This window comes from Alligator mississippiensis, chromosome 3 (genome assembly GCF_030867095.1).
Source record: "Alligator mississippiensis isolate rAllMis1 chromosome 3, rAllMis1, whole genome shotgun sequence".
Lineage (NCBI taxonomy): Eukaryota > Metazoa > Chordata > Crocodylia > Alligatoridae > Alligator > Alligator mississippiensis.
In genome coordinates, this window is record NC_081826.1 from 388,448 (window position 1) to 402,753 (window position 14,306).

The 14,306-nt window shown below is 47.5% G+C and overlaps 1 protein-coding gene across 1 annotated transcript in view; it reads left to right on the forward strand.

Moving 5' to 3' along the window:
- Window positions 1-14,306, forward strand: part of IQANK1 (IQ motif and ankyrin repeat containing 1) — a 95,849-nt gene that overhangs the window by 73,399 nt on the left and 8,144 nt on the right. The window contains exons 11-12 of the mRNA XM_014602043.3: window positions 3,571-3,679; window positions 11,128-11,224. Coding sequence (XP_014457529.2) covers window positions 3,571-3,679; window positions 11,128-11,224 — 206 coding nt within the window. The remainder of the gene's footprint in view (window positions 1-3,570; window positions 3,680-11,127; window positions 11,225-14,306) is intronic.

Below are 14,306 nucleotides of genomic sequence, written 5' to 3' on the forward strand. Positions count from 1 at the left end.
GGGGCTGGACGTGTTCAGGTCAGCAGGTCCAGATGCTCTCCACCCCAGGGTGCTGAGGGAGCTAGCAGGGGTTATTGCAGGGCCCTTGGCATGGCTTTACGAGTGCTCGTGGTGCTCAGGCCAGGTGCCAGATGATTGGAAGATAGCCAATGTGGTCCCCATCTTTAAGAAAGGGAGGAGAGAGGACCCGGGCAACTATAGGCCCATCAGTCTTACCTCAATCCTGGGGAAACTCTTTGAGAAGATCATCAAGGAGCACATCTGTGATGGGTCGGCATCGAGGATGATGCTCAAGGGCAACCAGCATGGTTTCATTAGGGGTAGGTCATGTCAGACCAACCTGATTGCCTTTTACGATCAGGTCACAAACGCATTGGATGCAGGTGTCGCCGTGGATGTAGTCTTTCTGGACTTCAGCAAGGCCTTTGACACTGTCTCCCACCCCATCCTCATTAAAAACTAGGCGACTGTGGCATCGATGCCTACATGGTCAGATGGATTTGCAAATTGGCTGAAGGGTTGTATGCAGAGGGTGATGGTGGACGGATCATATTCGACCTGGGGGGAAGTGGGCAGCGGAGTCCCCCAGGGCTCAGTCCTTGGGCCCGCACTGTTCAATTTCTTTATCAGTGATTTGGACGAGGGGGTGAAAAGCAACCTGTTCAAATTTGCTGATGATACCAAATTTTGGGGATGTGGACAACATGGAGAGGGTCCAGAGGAGGCCACCCGCATGATCCGGGGACAGCAGGGCAGGCCCTACGAGGAGAGGCTATGGGACCTGAACCTGTTCAGCCTCCACAAGAGAAGGCTGAGGGGGGACCTGGTGACCGTCTATAAACTCACTAGGGGGGACCAGAAGGGTTTGGGGGAGACCTTGTTTCCCCTGGCACCCCCTGGGATAACAAGGAATAATGGCCACAAGTTTTTGGAGAGTAGGTTCAGGTTAGACATCCGTAGGAACTACTTCACAGTCAGGGCGGCTAGGATCTGGAACCAACTTCCAAGGGAAGTGGTGCTGGCTCCTACCCTGGGGGTCTTTAAGAAGCGGCTTGATGCCTACCTGGCTGGGGTCACTTGAGCCCAGTTTCCCTCCTGCCCAGGCAGGGGGTCGGACTTGAAGACCTACAAGGTCCCTTCCAACCCTACTTCTATGATTCTATGACCCTACCAGGAGCTCCGTCTGGGTGGAGGCCTCAGAAGAGCCCAGGGCCGGTGGCGCCGCCAGGGTGAGGCCCGTAGCAGCTGTGCTCTGCATCCGTACCATGTCCACGGAGCTGAGTCTACTACTCTAGCTTGTTGGAGGCGCCCTTCTGGGCCGCTACTGTGCGCCCGCTTTACACGAACGCCGGCACAAATGCTGGCACGCCCTTACAGAGCACGCTTGTTTGTGCACGTGTCTCAGGAGCACGGCTCCCTGCCGGCTGAGCTAAGAGGGATCTGAAGGGCTTCCCTTTTGGATCTGCCTCAGCTGCGTCGGCACCCTCTGCCCCACTTACCTTAGGGGGATCAGCTGCTGCTGCCCCCGCCACTGCTGCCTGCTGCCTTTGCCACCGAGTTAAGGGGGCACACGTGTGTGTGTGGGGCACACATGCGGCCTGTTCCCTCTGCTCCTGACCCCCAACTGCCGTGAGCTCTCAGCAGGGGATCTGCCCAGACCCCCTGCTTTCATGCAACTCCAGAGCCCAGGGGTGAGTGCTACTGTCTCAGCTGCCCCTAAATTCAGTGGGAAGAGGGAGGGTGACCAGCAGCAGTGCTCATTCCCTGGGCTCCAGAACCACATGAAAGTGGTGGGTCCAGGCATACCCTGTCCCAATCCGCGGGTGAGCTCAGGGCTCACTGCTCTCATGCAACTCCAGCAGGAGCTCAGAGCTCATTGTGCATGCATGGCACAGCCAAAAAGGTATGTGGTCAAAGCCCTTTGCCTTGTCCCTGGGTCTGCTGCTGATTCAAATAGTTAATGAAGATGTTGAATAATACCAGCTCCAGGACAGACCTGTTGGACACCTGACTTGATCCCTCCTTCCAGGTAGACATTGCGCTACTGATGACTGCTAGTTGAGCATTATGATTTTGTTGTTGCTTGGCAGCAGTGAGAAGCCAGCAGCCAACAGCAGCTGTGGGAACAGCCATGACAGGTAACAAGCCCACAGCCAGCAGTAGTATTCAGTAGAAGAAGCTTCCTTTCTGCTCAGTTTAAGACTGTGACCAAGCTGTTTTTTTGGAGCTCCTTTTCAGAAGTTTCCTGATGAATCAGAATTTCCTTCTGAGGTCACTGGCATCACCCAGTGTGGTTATATATTCAACATAGACAAAAGTAAGGTGCTACACATATGGAAAGAAAACAAATGCACAGATATAGAATGGGGGACAACAGGATTGGCAACAGCAGTGCTGATAAGGATCTAGGGGCACGGTGCTGTACAAACTCCATGCGAGTCAGCAAATGAAATGCAGCAAAAAAAAGTCAAAACTCATTGTAGGATGTACCAACCGGAGTTGTACTGAAGACGGAGGGAAATAATTATCCTGCTCTACACAACACTGAAGCCTCCCCTGGAGTACTGTTTAGTCTTGGGCACTAGACTTCAAGTGAGATGTTGAAAAGTGGAAAGAGTCCAGAGAAGAGCAACAAAAAGATAAGCAGTTTAGAAAATGACCTGTGGCAGAGGTGGGACACCTGCGGTCCGTGAAGCCAGTGGATCCAGACCATGGAGCTGAGGTCATGGAGCTTTGCCGTTGCTGTGGCCAGGTTGTAGTGCCTGCCTGCCTCAGACCTGAGCTGGGGCAGTCCTACCTGCCACTTGAAAAGTTGCCAACTGCTCACCTGTGGGGGGAAAGTTGAAGGAAGGGCTAAAGGGGCACATGTTCCGTTATTTAAAAAGTGGTTATAAAAATGATGAAGAGCATTTTTCTCTGTCTGCTTGGAGGTAGGGCTGAGGGACCCTGGCCTCTTTAGCCTAAAGAAGAGCAGGTTGAGAGGGGACTTGATAGCAGCTTACCGCTATATTAGAGGAGTGCAGCAGGAGCTCGGTGAATAGCTGTTAACTAGGGCACCCCTGGGGAAGACCGGGATCAATGGATACAAACTCCTGGAAGGCCACTTCAGGCTTAATACCAGGAAAAACTCATTCACAGCCAGGGTGTCCAGACTGTGGAATAAACTCCCTCCAGAGGTGGTGCAGTCATCTACCGTGGAGGTTTTAAAGAGGAGACTGGACAGTCACCTTGCTGGGGTCACCTAACCTGAGTTGTCTTCCTGCCTAGAGCTGGGGGGCTGGACCCGATGATCTGCAAGGTCCCTTCCAGCCCCTAACAATCTATGGACCTATGACCTGATCCAGTAAATGGCATTGATGTTCTTGTTTTAATTCATTTGGGGGCAGGGGGGGGGGTGTGTGTGTGGAGGTTAGAGCAGTGTGTATTGGAGGTAGTGTAGGTATATTCATTCTACCTCACTGGAGGGGGTTGGCCCCTTGAGGTCCCTTCCAGCTCCATATTTCTGTGCTTCTGTGCCTGTATATCTGTGACTACAAAACACTTGTTTTTTTCTGGCTTTCTCTATTGTAGGTAATTCATGATGCTGAAGAGTTGGTGGAGACTCTACGCCTGGCTGCTGAGAAAGCAGAAGAGAAACTGTCTCTGACCAGACTCAGGTTGCGAGAACAGACCCTGGAAGGTAGGCGTAGCCATTGGTCATGAGCTGACTGACTTAGGTTTGGTAGGAAGGGTCTTCATTCAGGATCTGGGCAAGTTTAAAGTTATTCAAGTCTTTATCTGTGTAGGTTCTCTTAGCTCCAACTATGTGAGATCAGAATTTTTTTCCCAGGTACGAAGAAGCTTTTGCAACAAACTGGGACTCAGGCTTGAAAAGAAAAGCCAAGACTGTCAGTTGGACACAAGAAGCTCTAAACATGCTCTGTGCTCACTATTTTAGTTATTGATTAGATGGCTAGAAAGAGATGGTAAATTATGTTGAAGGAAAGGTGCTGTAAGTTAGCAGGAAGGCAGAACTGTGTTCCATCTCACTACCTTAGGAGATATGAGGGACCTAAGAGGTAGTTGAGACTACCTGACACTGTTTGACACATGAGCTAATGCAAGCTACATGCTGCCCCAATGGGATGGTGCTCCTCAAGTGATTCATGCATGCTTGCACACCATGAGTGGGATCCATGTAGACTAAACATCTGGGGGAACTAAGGCAGGTATAGGTCTGTGGAGTTGGAATGGCCATCTAGTCTAACCCCCTGCTCAGGTGTAGGTTTCACTATTCCTAATCAATCTCGGGAAGATGCCTCTACAGTCTCGTCTCAAAAATCTCCAAGAAAAGAGATTCTGCATGTTCTCGAGGCAGCTGGTTCCATTGTCCTGTGGTTCTGACTGTCTGGAAGGTTCTCCTGAGATTTTTTGTAAGTTTGTTTTGCTGCAGCTTGCACCCATTTTCTCACCTCCTTTCCTCTGTGGCAAGAGAGAACAATATTTCTCCATCTTCTTTATGGCAGCCTTTCATATGTTTGAAGGGTGCTATCATGTCCTCCTCTTACTCCCCTTCTTTCCAAATGTATAGTTCCATTGCCTTTCCTCACATGGCTCTTTCCAACCATTTATCATTTTTATCTCTCATCTCTGGATGTCTCCAGTTCCTCTACATCCACCATTTCCCTGACCACATGGGTTAACACCCCACCAGAGACCAAATTAAATGGCTTTGTGGGCTGAATCTAATAGTAGATTGCCAACGCCTGCTGTTAAGAGATTAAGACAACAGCTAGAGGTAAAAGTTATAGCAAGGCAGAAGCAAAAGAGAAAGCAGATTCTTCTGAGAAAATTCAAATACTCAGGAGAGTTAGAGATTTATATGGAGCCAGTAGCTGCAGAAAGGAAGGCTTTTATTCCACAGTGCAAAATTGGCATAAATCTACATAGCAACAGTCAGAGGGGAAATAGAAAAAAACCCAGTGTTACAACAATTGAACTCTTCCTACTGGGTTATTAAGAGACTGCAAAATACTTCATTATCCTCATGATATGAGTACATCATCTTGTTTCTTTCCAAGTACAGCATAGAAATATTTATTGAACATTTCTTCCTTTCCTACATTATACCATCTCTATCTAGTAATGTCTCTCTTGTTTAATATTCTTTTAAAAACTCCTAAGGTTCTGTCCTAAGTTCTGTCCTAAATTCTTTCAATCATCACGTTTCACTTAGTCTTGAGCCTCCTTTAACAGTTTTCTGCAGTTTCCATCTCTTAATTTGTTTGTTTCCTTTTGTTTCCCTTTGTTTATATGTTTTAAAATATTAATCACTGCTATCACTTTGTCACTGAGCCTAAATGGATTTTTTTTTTTTTTGTGAGATTAATCCTCTTCCTTGATTTTGGAATTGTGGCTTTTTGACCATCTAATAAACTTTTTAAAATACTCCCAATATATATTCACATTTTTTTCCAATTCTTTTTTTCTTTCAATCTGTTTCACTTATAGTTTTTATTAGCTTTGGGAAATTAACTCTTTTTGAAGCAGCGAGTATGGTTATAATTAGCTTCTGTTTGACTGTACTGAATGTTAATCAAGTCACAGTCACAGTTTCTATGCAGCTTCCAACTTCCAGTCCAGTGATTTTTCTGGTAATTCAACTCTGTCTCACATGAGGCAAAAGTAGTTATTTTGGGTCCAATACTTCTGTGCTGGAAAGTGATCATAATTTCTAATTTTTATGCACCTTAATAACGATTTTCTGCTGGCTGTGAGAGCCCTTCCCAGTGCCTCTCCCAAATTAAGGTCCTTCATTACAACATTTTTTTTCTTCTCACACATCACAGGCCTTTGTGGACCTATTCTTCCTGTCTGCACAGACCCATGCTGCTACACCCTCTTGGCCTTTGTTATTTAGCACATTGAGTCACATGCATTCAAGATCCTGTGGTTCTGAGTTATCAAGAACTGTAAAACACAAAATAGTGTCTTTTAATAGTGCCACTCCCACACATCTTTTAACCATTCTCTTCTTCCTTACCAGTTAAAACTAGTGTTTTTAATATTCCAGTTGTACAGATTATTCCACCAACTTTCAGTGAATGCTAATTACACAGATTTCTCTTCATCTGAGATTTTCTTCTTCCTTGTTAACCCACATTCCTTGCCTTGGTTTGTATGCAATTGAAAAAGTCTTCTCTTCACAGTCTTTACAACTTTGGTGCAGTTTATTTGTGACATGCTGACCAGCAGGTAGTAGTGAGCTAGACCCTTTCCAATCCAGCTCTTTCCTGGGTTTACCATAGAGATGGTGCTAGAGGGTAGTTGTTTCCTTATAGTTAGTTACTGAGAACAAGCATTTATGCCATCAGCATTCTGTCAGCAGCAGCTTTTGATGCCCTTGAGGCTTAGCAGGAGAGAGCAGAGTAGTATACACCTTGCTTTACTTCTTCCTCACAGCCAGGTCTCTCACTTCTTTTCCTCACCATCACTTTTTGGAGACAAACAAGAGAGTTAGTCCTATCTCCTATTCTTATTCACATGACTTCTAGGAGAGGCAGTGAGACACTGGGCTGTAATACCAAGGCTTGTCAGTGATGCTGCAGCCACAGACAACGCTGTCATGAAGATTTCAGAAACATTTCATAAAATTTGTAAATAAAATACATCTGACCAAAGTATTGTCAGGGAAGATGGAGGCGATGCTGGTAGTAAGAGACAACACATTTTAGAGACATGACAGTTGCCTGTCGTCCATCAGTAGTCAGGCCCCCTGTCCACCTTGTTGAAGCAGTGCACAACCTCATGCATGCATTATTGCCACTGCCCTTCATGAGCCCATAAAGCACCATCCTCTCTTAAATGTCTCCTGAAGACCCACCTTCCTCTAGCCGTGTGTATTATCCAGTATACTGGACTTCATCCGTGAACTGTGGAATCTGAGACTTCTCGCTTGGCACAAGAGAAAGGGGCCCTACATTATTCACCATATTAGACAGTTACCCTTCTTTGGATAACAACTTCCATAGATAAGGAATGCATGGCCCCCTCATTTATCAGTCACGTGCCAAGTTTTGTATTGTGCTGCTCACACCAGGTACAAGAGTCAGCTCTTCAAGATGAACCTTACTCGGTCCTATGGAGAAGGGTCATGACAAGCCACCTGATTAAGCCCCCAATCAAATAAAGGGGCAGATTTTATAAGGTAGAAAACCTCTCTGAATCACAGGGGAAAACTAAGAACTCAAGTTGGAGAAAAGTAAGTAACTGAAAGTTGAAAATGTACCAAATTAAATGGGAATCTGGTTGTAAAAGGAAATAAGATTGGTCAAGCAAGACCTACAGAGTTCCCTGCAGAGCCAAGGGGGCTGCTATGCCTTTTTGCTGCCTTTCCTCCGAGATGGGATAGACTTTGCTTGCACATCCAGGATTGCTCCCTTGAGGAGCAACCACTCGTCCTGAACTCCCCTCCCCTTTGGGTTGTGGCCCTTTAGGGCCTCACTGACAAGCCTCCTTAGCTTGTCTAAGTCAGCTTTCCTGAAGTCGAGGACTTCTGTATTGCTGACTGACTTGCCAGTTTTATGGTGGATGGTGAAGGTGGTCACCTCGTGGTCACTGTCACCCAGCTTCCCTTCGATCGTTAGGTTGCTGATTAGGTCATCCCCTGTTGCCAGTACCAGGTCAAGCAGCGCTTTATGAAAGCCCCCTGGGCTCTGCAGGGAACTAGCGGACCTCCTGCGTCTAAAAAGACAGACCTACAAAGGATGGAGGACTGGATCCACCTCCAAGGAGGAATACTCTGCACTGGTCCAGACCTGCAGGGAGTGAACCAGGAAAGCCAAGGCTGCAATGGAACTCCAACTAGCTACAAGTATCAAGGACAAGAAAAAGTCCTTTTTTAGATATGTGGGGAGCTGGAGGAAAAGCAAGGGCAACACTGGACCCCTACTAAACCAGACTGGACAACTGACAACCGATGCTCAGGAAAAGACAATTTGCTAAATGGGCACTTTGCGTCAGTTTTTCACCAGTCCCATGAGATGCCCCTGCCCATTACGGGACAGGGAGGCCCGGGTGAGGGAGATTCCTTACCCTCCATCAGTGCTGACCTTGTGAAGGAACACCTTGAGAGGCTGGATACCTTCAAGTCAGCCGGCCCTGACAGTTTTCACCCCAGGGTACTCAAGAAGCTGGCCAGCATCATAGCCCAGCCCCTGGCACAGATCTTCAAGAACTCCTGGTGCTCTGGTGAAGTGCCCAAAGATTGGAAGAAGGCCAGTGTGGTGCCTGTCTTCAAGAAAGGGAGGAAAGTGGATCCGGCTAACTACAGGCCCATCAGCCTGACTTCTATCCCTGGGAAGGTCTTGGAAAAGATTATCAAAGAGGCCATCCTTAGCAGACTAGCTGACGGCAACATCCTGAGGGATAGCCAGCATGGGTTTGTTGTGGGTAGGTCCTGCTTGACCAATCTTATTTCCTTTTACAACCAGGTGACCTATCACCTGGACAAGGGAGAAGAGATTGATGTCCTATATCTTGACTGTGACCAGTGGGGTCCCTCAAGGCTCTGTCCTAGGGCCTATACTATTTAACATCTTCATTAATGATGTAGACATTGGTGTCAGAAGCGGACTCGCCAAGTTCGCTGACAACACCAAACTCTGGGGCAAAGCATCCACACCTGAGGACAGGAGGGTGATCCAGGCAGATCTTGACAGGCTCATGAGGTGGGCAGACGAGAACCTGATGGTGTTTAACACTGATAAATGCAAGGTTCTCCACCTTGGGAGGAAAAACCTGCAGCATCCTTATAGGCTTGGCAGTGCTACGCTGGCTGGTACTACGGATGAAAGGGACTTGGGGGTCATGATTGACCACAAGATGAACTTGAGCCTTCAGTGTGATGCTGCGGCTAGTAAAGCGAGCAGAACGCTGGCTTGCATCCATAGATGTTTCTCAAGCAAATCTTAGGATGTCATTCTCCTGCTGTACTCAGCCTTGGTGAGGCTGCAGCTGTAGTACTGCGTCCAGTTTTGGGCTCCACAATTCAAAGAGGATGTGGAGAAACTTGAGAGAGTGCCAAGGAGAACCACGCACATGATCAGAGGTCAGGAAAGCAGACCTTACAACGACAGACTGAGAGCCCTGGGGCTCTTCAGCCTGGAAAAGCACAGGCTCAGGGGTGATCTGATGGCCACCTATAAATTTATCAGGGGTCTTCACCAGGATCTGAGGGAATGTTGGTTCACCAGAGCGCCCCAAGTGATGACAAGATCGAACAGTCACAAACTCCTCCATGACTGTTTCAGGCTGGACATGAGGAAGAACTTCTTTACTGTCTGAGCCCCCAAGCTTTGGAATAGACTGCCGCCGGAGGTGGTTCAAGCACCTACTTTGAATGCCTTCAAGAGACATCTGGATGTTTATCTTGCTGGGATCCTATGACCCCTGCTGACTTCCTGCCTCTGGGGCAGGGGGCTGGACTCGATGATCTTCTGAGGTCCCTTTCAGCCCTAATGTCTATGAATCTATGGAAATAAAGGTGCAGATTTTTAACAATGAGCTTAATTATCACTTGGAGCAGCTTTCTAAGGGACATGATGGCGTTTTTGTAATTTGGGGTCTTTAAATCAGGACTCCACATTGTATCAGAAGATAATGCTTTAATTCAGCTTCAAGGTACTGGTGTTGAGGTAAGAGTGATATAATCTTAGAAACATTGGTTTGGAAGGGACATCACGAGGGCATCTAGTTCAACTCCCTGCTCAAGGTAGGACCATCCCCACCTAAACCGTCTCCTATACAAGTGTATGCCTTGCCTTTTCCAAACAAAACTGCCCAAACAGCCCTCGTGCAACTGTCAGGCACGGTGCCAGAAAACAGCAGGAACACCTAACTTGCCACAGGGGGAAGCAGGGGGTAAAAGTACTGCCAATGTTCTGTCATTGCAAGAAAAGGAAGTAATTGGGTAAAATGCACTTGAAATCCAAGGAAGAAGATCAAGCTCTCTGCTACAGCCAAAATTAAAACCCCCAGTTTGTCAACCTGACCATGGGGTAAAATTCCTTCCTGACCCCAAATGTGGCAGTCAGTCTGACCCTGAGTGGAGAGTCAAGACCCTGTAGACAGAAATCTCTGGGCTTAAGTCCTAGTAGGGGCATTGGCACATCCCAGTCAAAAGCCCCAGCCAACACTCAGTGCTTCTGAAGAAGGTGATAAAAAAACCCTCCTGGAACACCAGTAGCAAATGGAGCTTAAAAAATTTCTTCCTGGCCCCATGTGGCTACCAGCGAAGCCAGAAGCACTCTCCACTCTACACTGCAACTGGGAGGCACAGACACAGCTCCACACATTTCACCCCCTGACTGGAGAGCCAGGGCTCCCTTTTCTGTCATCCCTTCCATAAACTTGTTCCAGCTTTTCAGTTCTTTTTCATAACCAAGCTAGTTATTGGAGCTCTCCTTCATTTGTATGCTGCTGAGCATGGTCCTCTCCAGTTTCTACCTGCTTGGCACTCTAGAGCTCTCCTTATGATCTTCAAGAGATGCATGTGGAGTGGTCTCCTGGGCTTCCAACTGTTGTTGCTCACAGCACACTCCAAGCATTGTTACTCCTTAGTCCTCCCTGCCCAACACTTACCCAACCTCTTCTTGAAAACCTATAATGAGGGAGATTCCACAACTTTTCTAGGCAGTCTATGCTACCGCTTCACTGGTTTCACAATAAAGAAGTTTTCCCAATATCCAATCTCAGCCTACTTTGCTGAGGTTCTCTGGGCTGTATTATAAAGAAGGCTGGTTCCTTCTGCCCTTACATGCATGTATGAAGGGTAGCAGTGTACAAATCTCTGAAGAGCACACATTGAAGAGGGAGAATTCTTTCAAGCAGACTGACATGATATAGTGAGAGCAATGGGTGGAAATTAAGGCGGGGGCAATGTAGAGTTAATATTAAGGAAGCTTTCTTGATTGAGGGAATTATTAGGTGCCAGACTCCTGTCCAAAGGGACGTGGCACAATCAGTAGCAGTTGTTATGAATGGGGTCTGCACTAATTCCCATGGGAATGCAAAATGTTCAACTTTGTTCATGCTGTTTTTTGTAGGGAATGGGGAGGGCTATTCATTGCTTTCTCTGTTCATTGCCAGGGGCAGGGAGTGAATTCCATGGGCTGAAGTGCTCTGTGCAAGAACTTGATGATGTACTGTTGAAGGATGTGGGAGAGAAAATCTGCATGGATGGAAGGTAAGCTTGGAAAGAGATTGTGCCTATCTAGACATCATTCTTTCTGTGATAGTGGTGCCCAGTAGAAATGTCCCCACAATGATGCTGTCAACACACCTTCTGAGGATCAGAGGTACCAATTGTCAGTCTGCCATTAGGTGTCCCTGATGAAGCAAGGCATTGGTGCACAGTCATGTCCCTCAGGGAAGAAGACACTCTTATGGCTTTTTTAAAAGTATTGCTATTTATTGAGTGAGTGAAGCTGCCTCAGCTCTGGTCAGCTATAAAATCAGTGTGTCTGCCCAGATCACCTGAAGGAAGAGGAAGAAACAGAGAAGGGAAACCTAAAAGAAGGGTGACACATTTGGAGTAGTTTTGTTTCATTTTTGACTCAAAGAAGAAATAGATTTTTAGGAGGGATAATCTCCCTGCTGCTGCCAGAGGGCCTGAAAGCAGCCACTCAGTAGAAAATATTTGCTGTCATTGACTTGAGGCATTAGTTTCTTCTACTGGAGTTGGGTGGTTTGATGGGTCCGAGTAAATTCAAGTTGTCAGGGCCTGATGAGTTGCAGTCCCAGGTACTGAAGAAACTGGCAGAGGAGATCTTGCAGCCTTTGGCACTGATCTTCATGAAGTCACGGAAGACAGGCCAGGTACCAGAGGACTGGAAAAGGGCCAATACAGTGCCCCTGTTTAAGAAAGGCAAAAAGAAATTACAGGGGAACTACAGGCCAGTTAGCCTCGCCTTAATACCTGGGAAGTTACTGGAGCAGATCCTAAGGAAGGCCATCTGCAGGCATCTGGAGGAGGACAGGCTGATCACAAGCGGACAGCAGGGATTTATGAAAAACAAATCGTGTGAAACAAATCTGATCTCCTTCTTTGAAGTAACTACTTGGGTGGATAAAGGGAAGGCTGTGGATATTGTGTATCTGCACTTAAGCAGGGCTTTTGACAAGGTCCCATGTGACCCTCTCATAAAACAATTTGGAGAAATGTGGGCTGGACAAAACTACTATAGAATGGATAGACGAGTGGCTCAGGAGCCATAAACAAAGGATAACTCTAAATTAATCCATGTCGGATTGGCAGGAGGTTTTGAGTGGTGTCCTGCAGGGAACTCAGTGTTGTTCAGTGTGTTTATTAACTATTTGGATGTTGGCATAGAAAGCTTCTGAAGCAATTTTGCAGACAACACAAAACTGGGAAGGTTTGTGAAAATATTGGAGGAAAAGTGCACAATTCAGAAGGATCTCAATAGATTGTAAGGCTGGGTTGCAGCTAAAAAGATGAAGTTCAGCATTCATAGATTCATAGATGTTAGGGTCGGAAGGGACCTCAATAGATCATCGAGTCCGACCCCCTGCATAGGCAGGAAAGAGTGCTGGGTCTAGATGACCCCAGCTAGATGCCTATCTAACCTCCTCTTGAAGACCCCCAGGGTAGGGGAGAGCACCACCTCCCTTGGGAGCCTGTTCCAGATCTTGGCCACTCCAACTGTGAAGAAGTTCTTCCTAATGTCCAGTCTAAATCTGTTCTCTGCTAGCTTGTGGCCATTATTTCTTGTAACCCCCGGGGGCGCCTTGGGGAATAAAACCTCACCAATTCCCTTCTGTGCCCCCGTGATGAACTTATAGGCAGCCACAAGGTCGCCTCTCAACCTTCTCTTGCGGAGGCTGAAAAGGTCCAGTTTCTCTAGTCTCTCCTTGTAGGGCTTGGTCTGCAGGCCCTTAACCATACGAGTGGCCCTTCTCTGGACCCTCTCCAGGTTATCCCCATCTCTCTTGAAGTGCGGTGCCCAGAATTGCACGCAGTACTCCAACTGCGGTCTGACCAGCGCCCGATAGAGGGGAAGTATCACCTCCCTGGATCTGTTCGTCATGCATCTGCTGATGCACGATAAAATGCCATTAGCTTTTCTGATGCCTCCATCACACTGCCGACTCATGTTCATCTTGGAGTCCACTAAGACTCCAACATCCCTTTCCACCTCTGTGCCACCCAGCAGGTCATTCCCTAGGCTGTAGGTGTGCTGGACATTTTTCTTCCCTAGGTGCAGCACTTTGCATTTCTCCTTGTTGAACTGCATCCTGTTGTTTTCTGCCCACTTGTCCAACCTATCCAGGTCTGCCTGCAGCTGATCCCTGCCCTCCGGCGTGTCCACTTCTCCCCATAGCTTTATGTCATCTGCAGACTTGGACAGAGTACACTTCACTCCCTTGTCCAAGTTGCTGATGAAGACATTGAAGAGTATCTGTCCCAGGACCGAGCCCTGTGGGACTCCACTGCCCACACCCTTCCAGGTCGATACCGACCCATCTACTACGACTCTCTGGGTGCGACCCTCCAGCCAATTTGCCACCCACCGGACTGTGTAATCATCCAAGTCACAGCCTCTTAACTTGTTCACCAGTATGGGGTGGGATACCATATCGAAGGCCTTCCTGAAGTCTAAAGGCCTTCCTGAAGTCAAGTGCAAGGTGCTCCACCTCCAGAAGAATAATAAAAAACACAGATATAAAACGAGTGACACCTGGCTGGATCACAGCACTATAGAAAAGGATCTGGGAGTCTTGGTAGATCACAGACTCTGTATGAGTGCAGTATGATGCAACTGCTCAAAAGGTGAATGCAGTTTTTAGATGCGTCAATAGAAGCATGAGGGTGCAAGACATGGGGGTGATAGTGCCTCTTTAGTTGGCACTGGTCAGGCCTCATCTGAATACTGTGTGCAGTCCTGGGCTCCACATTTTAAAAATATGTGGAGAAGTGAGAGAGGGTCCAGAGGCAGGTAACAAAAATGATCAAGGGCTTGGAAAGCAGGTCATGCAAGGAGTAGCTGAAGGAGCTAGGCATGTTCACTGTTAGACCCTGACTCCATGTGGCACCCAACGACTAGGGAGATGACGATCCAATTGTCCATGGATCCTGTTACTCATTAGACAGGGCAAGCAGGGAGCAAACACCAGCACACATTGCTTGCAACAGCTTTATTCAGAATGGAGACAGCTTCGGACAAGGGTCCCTCTCAGACACGCAGCCCGTGAACTAGGGGACCTGCAGTGAACAATAGTTTTTTCCCACGTTTATACACTTTGGTTTA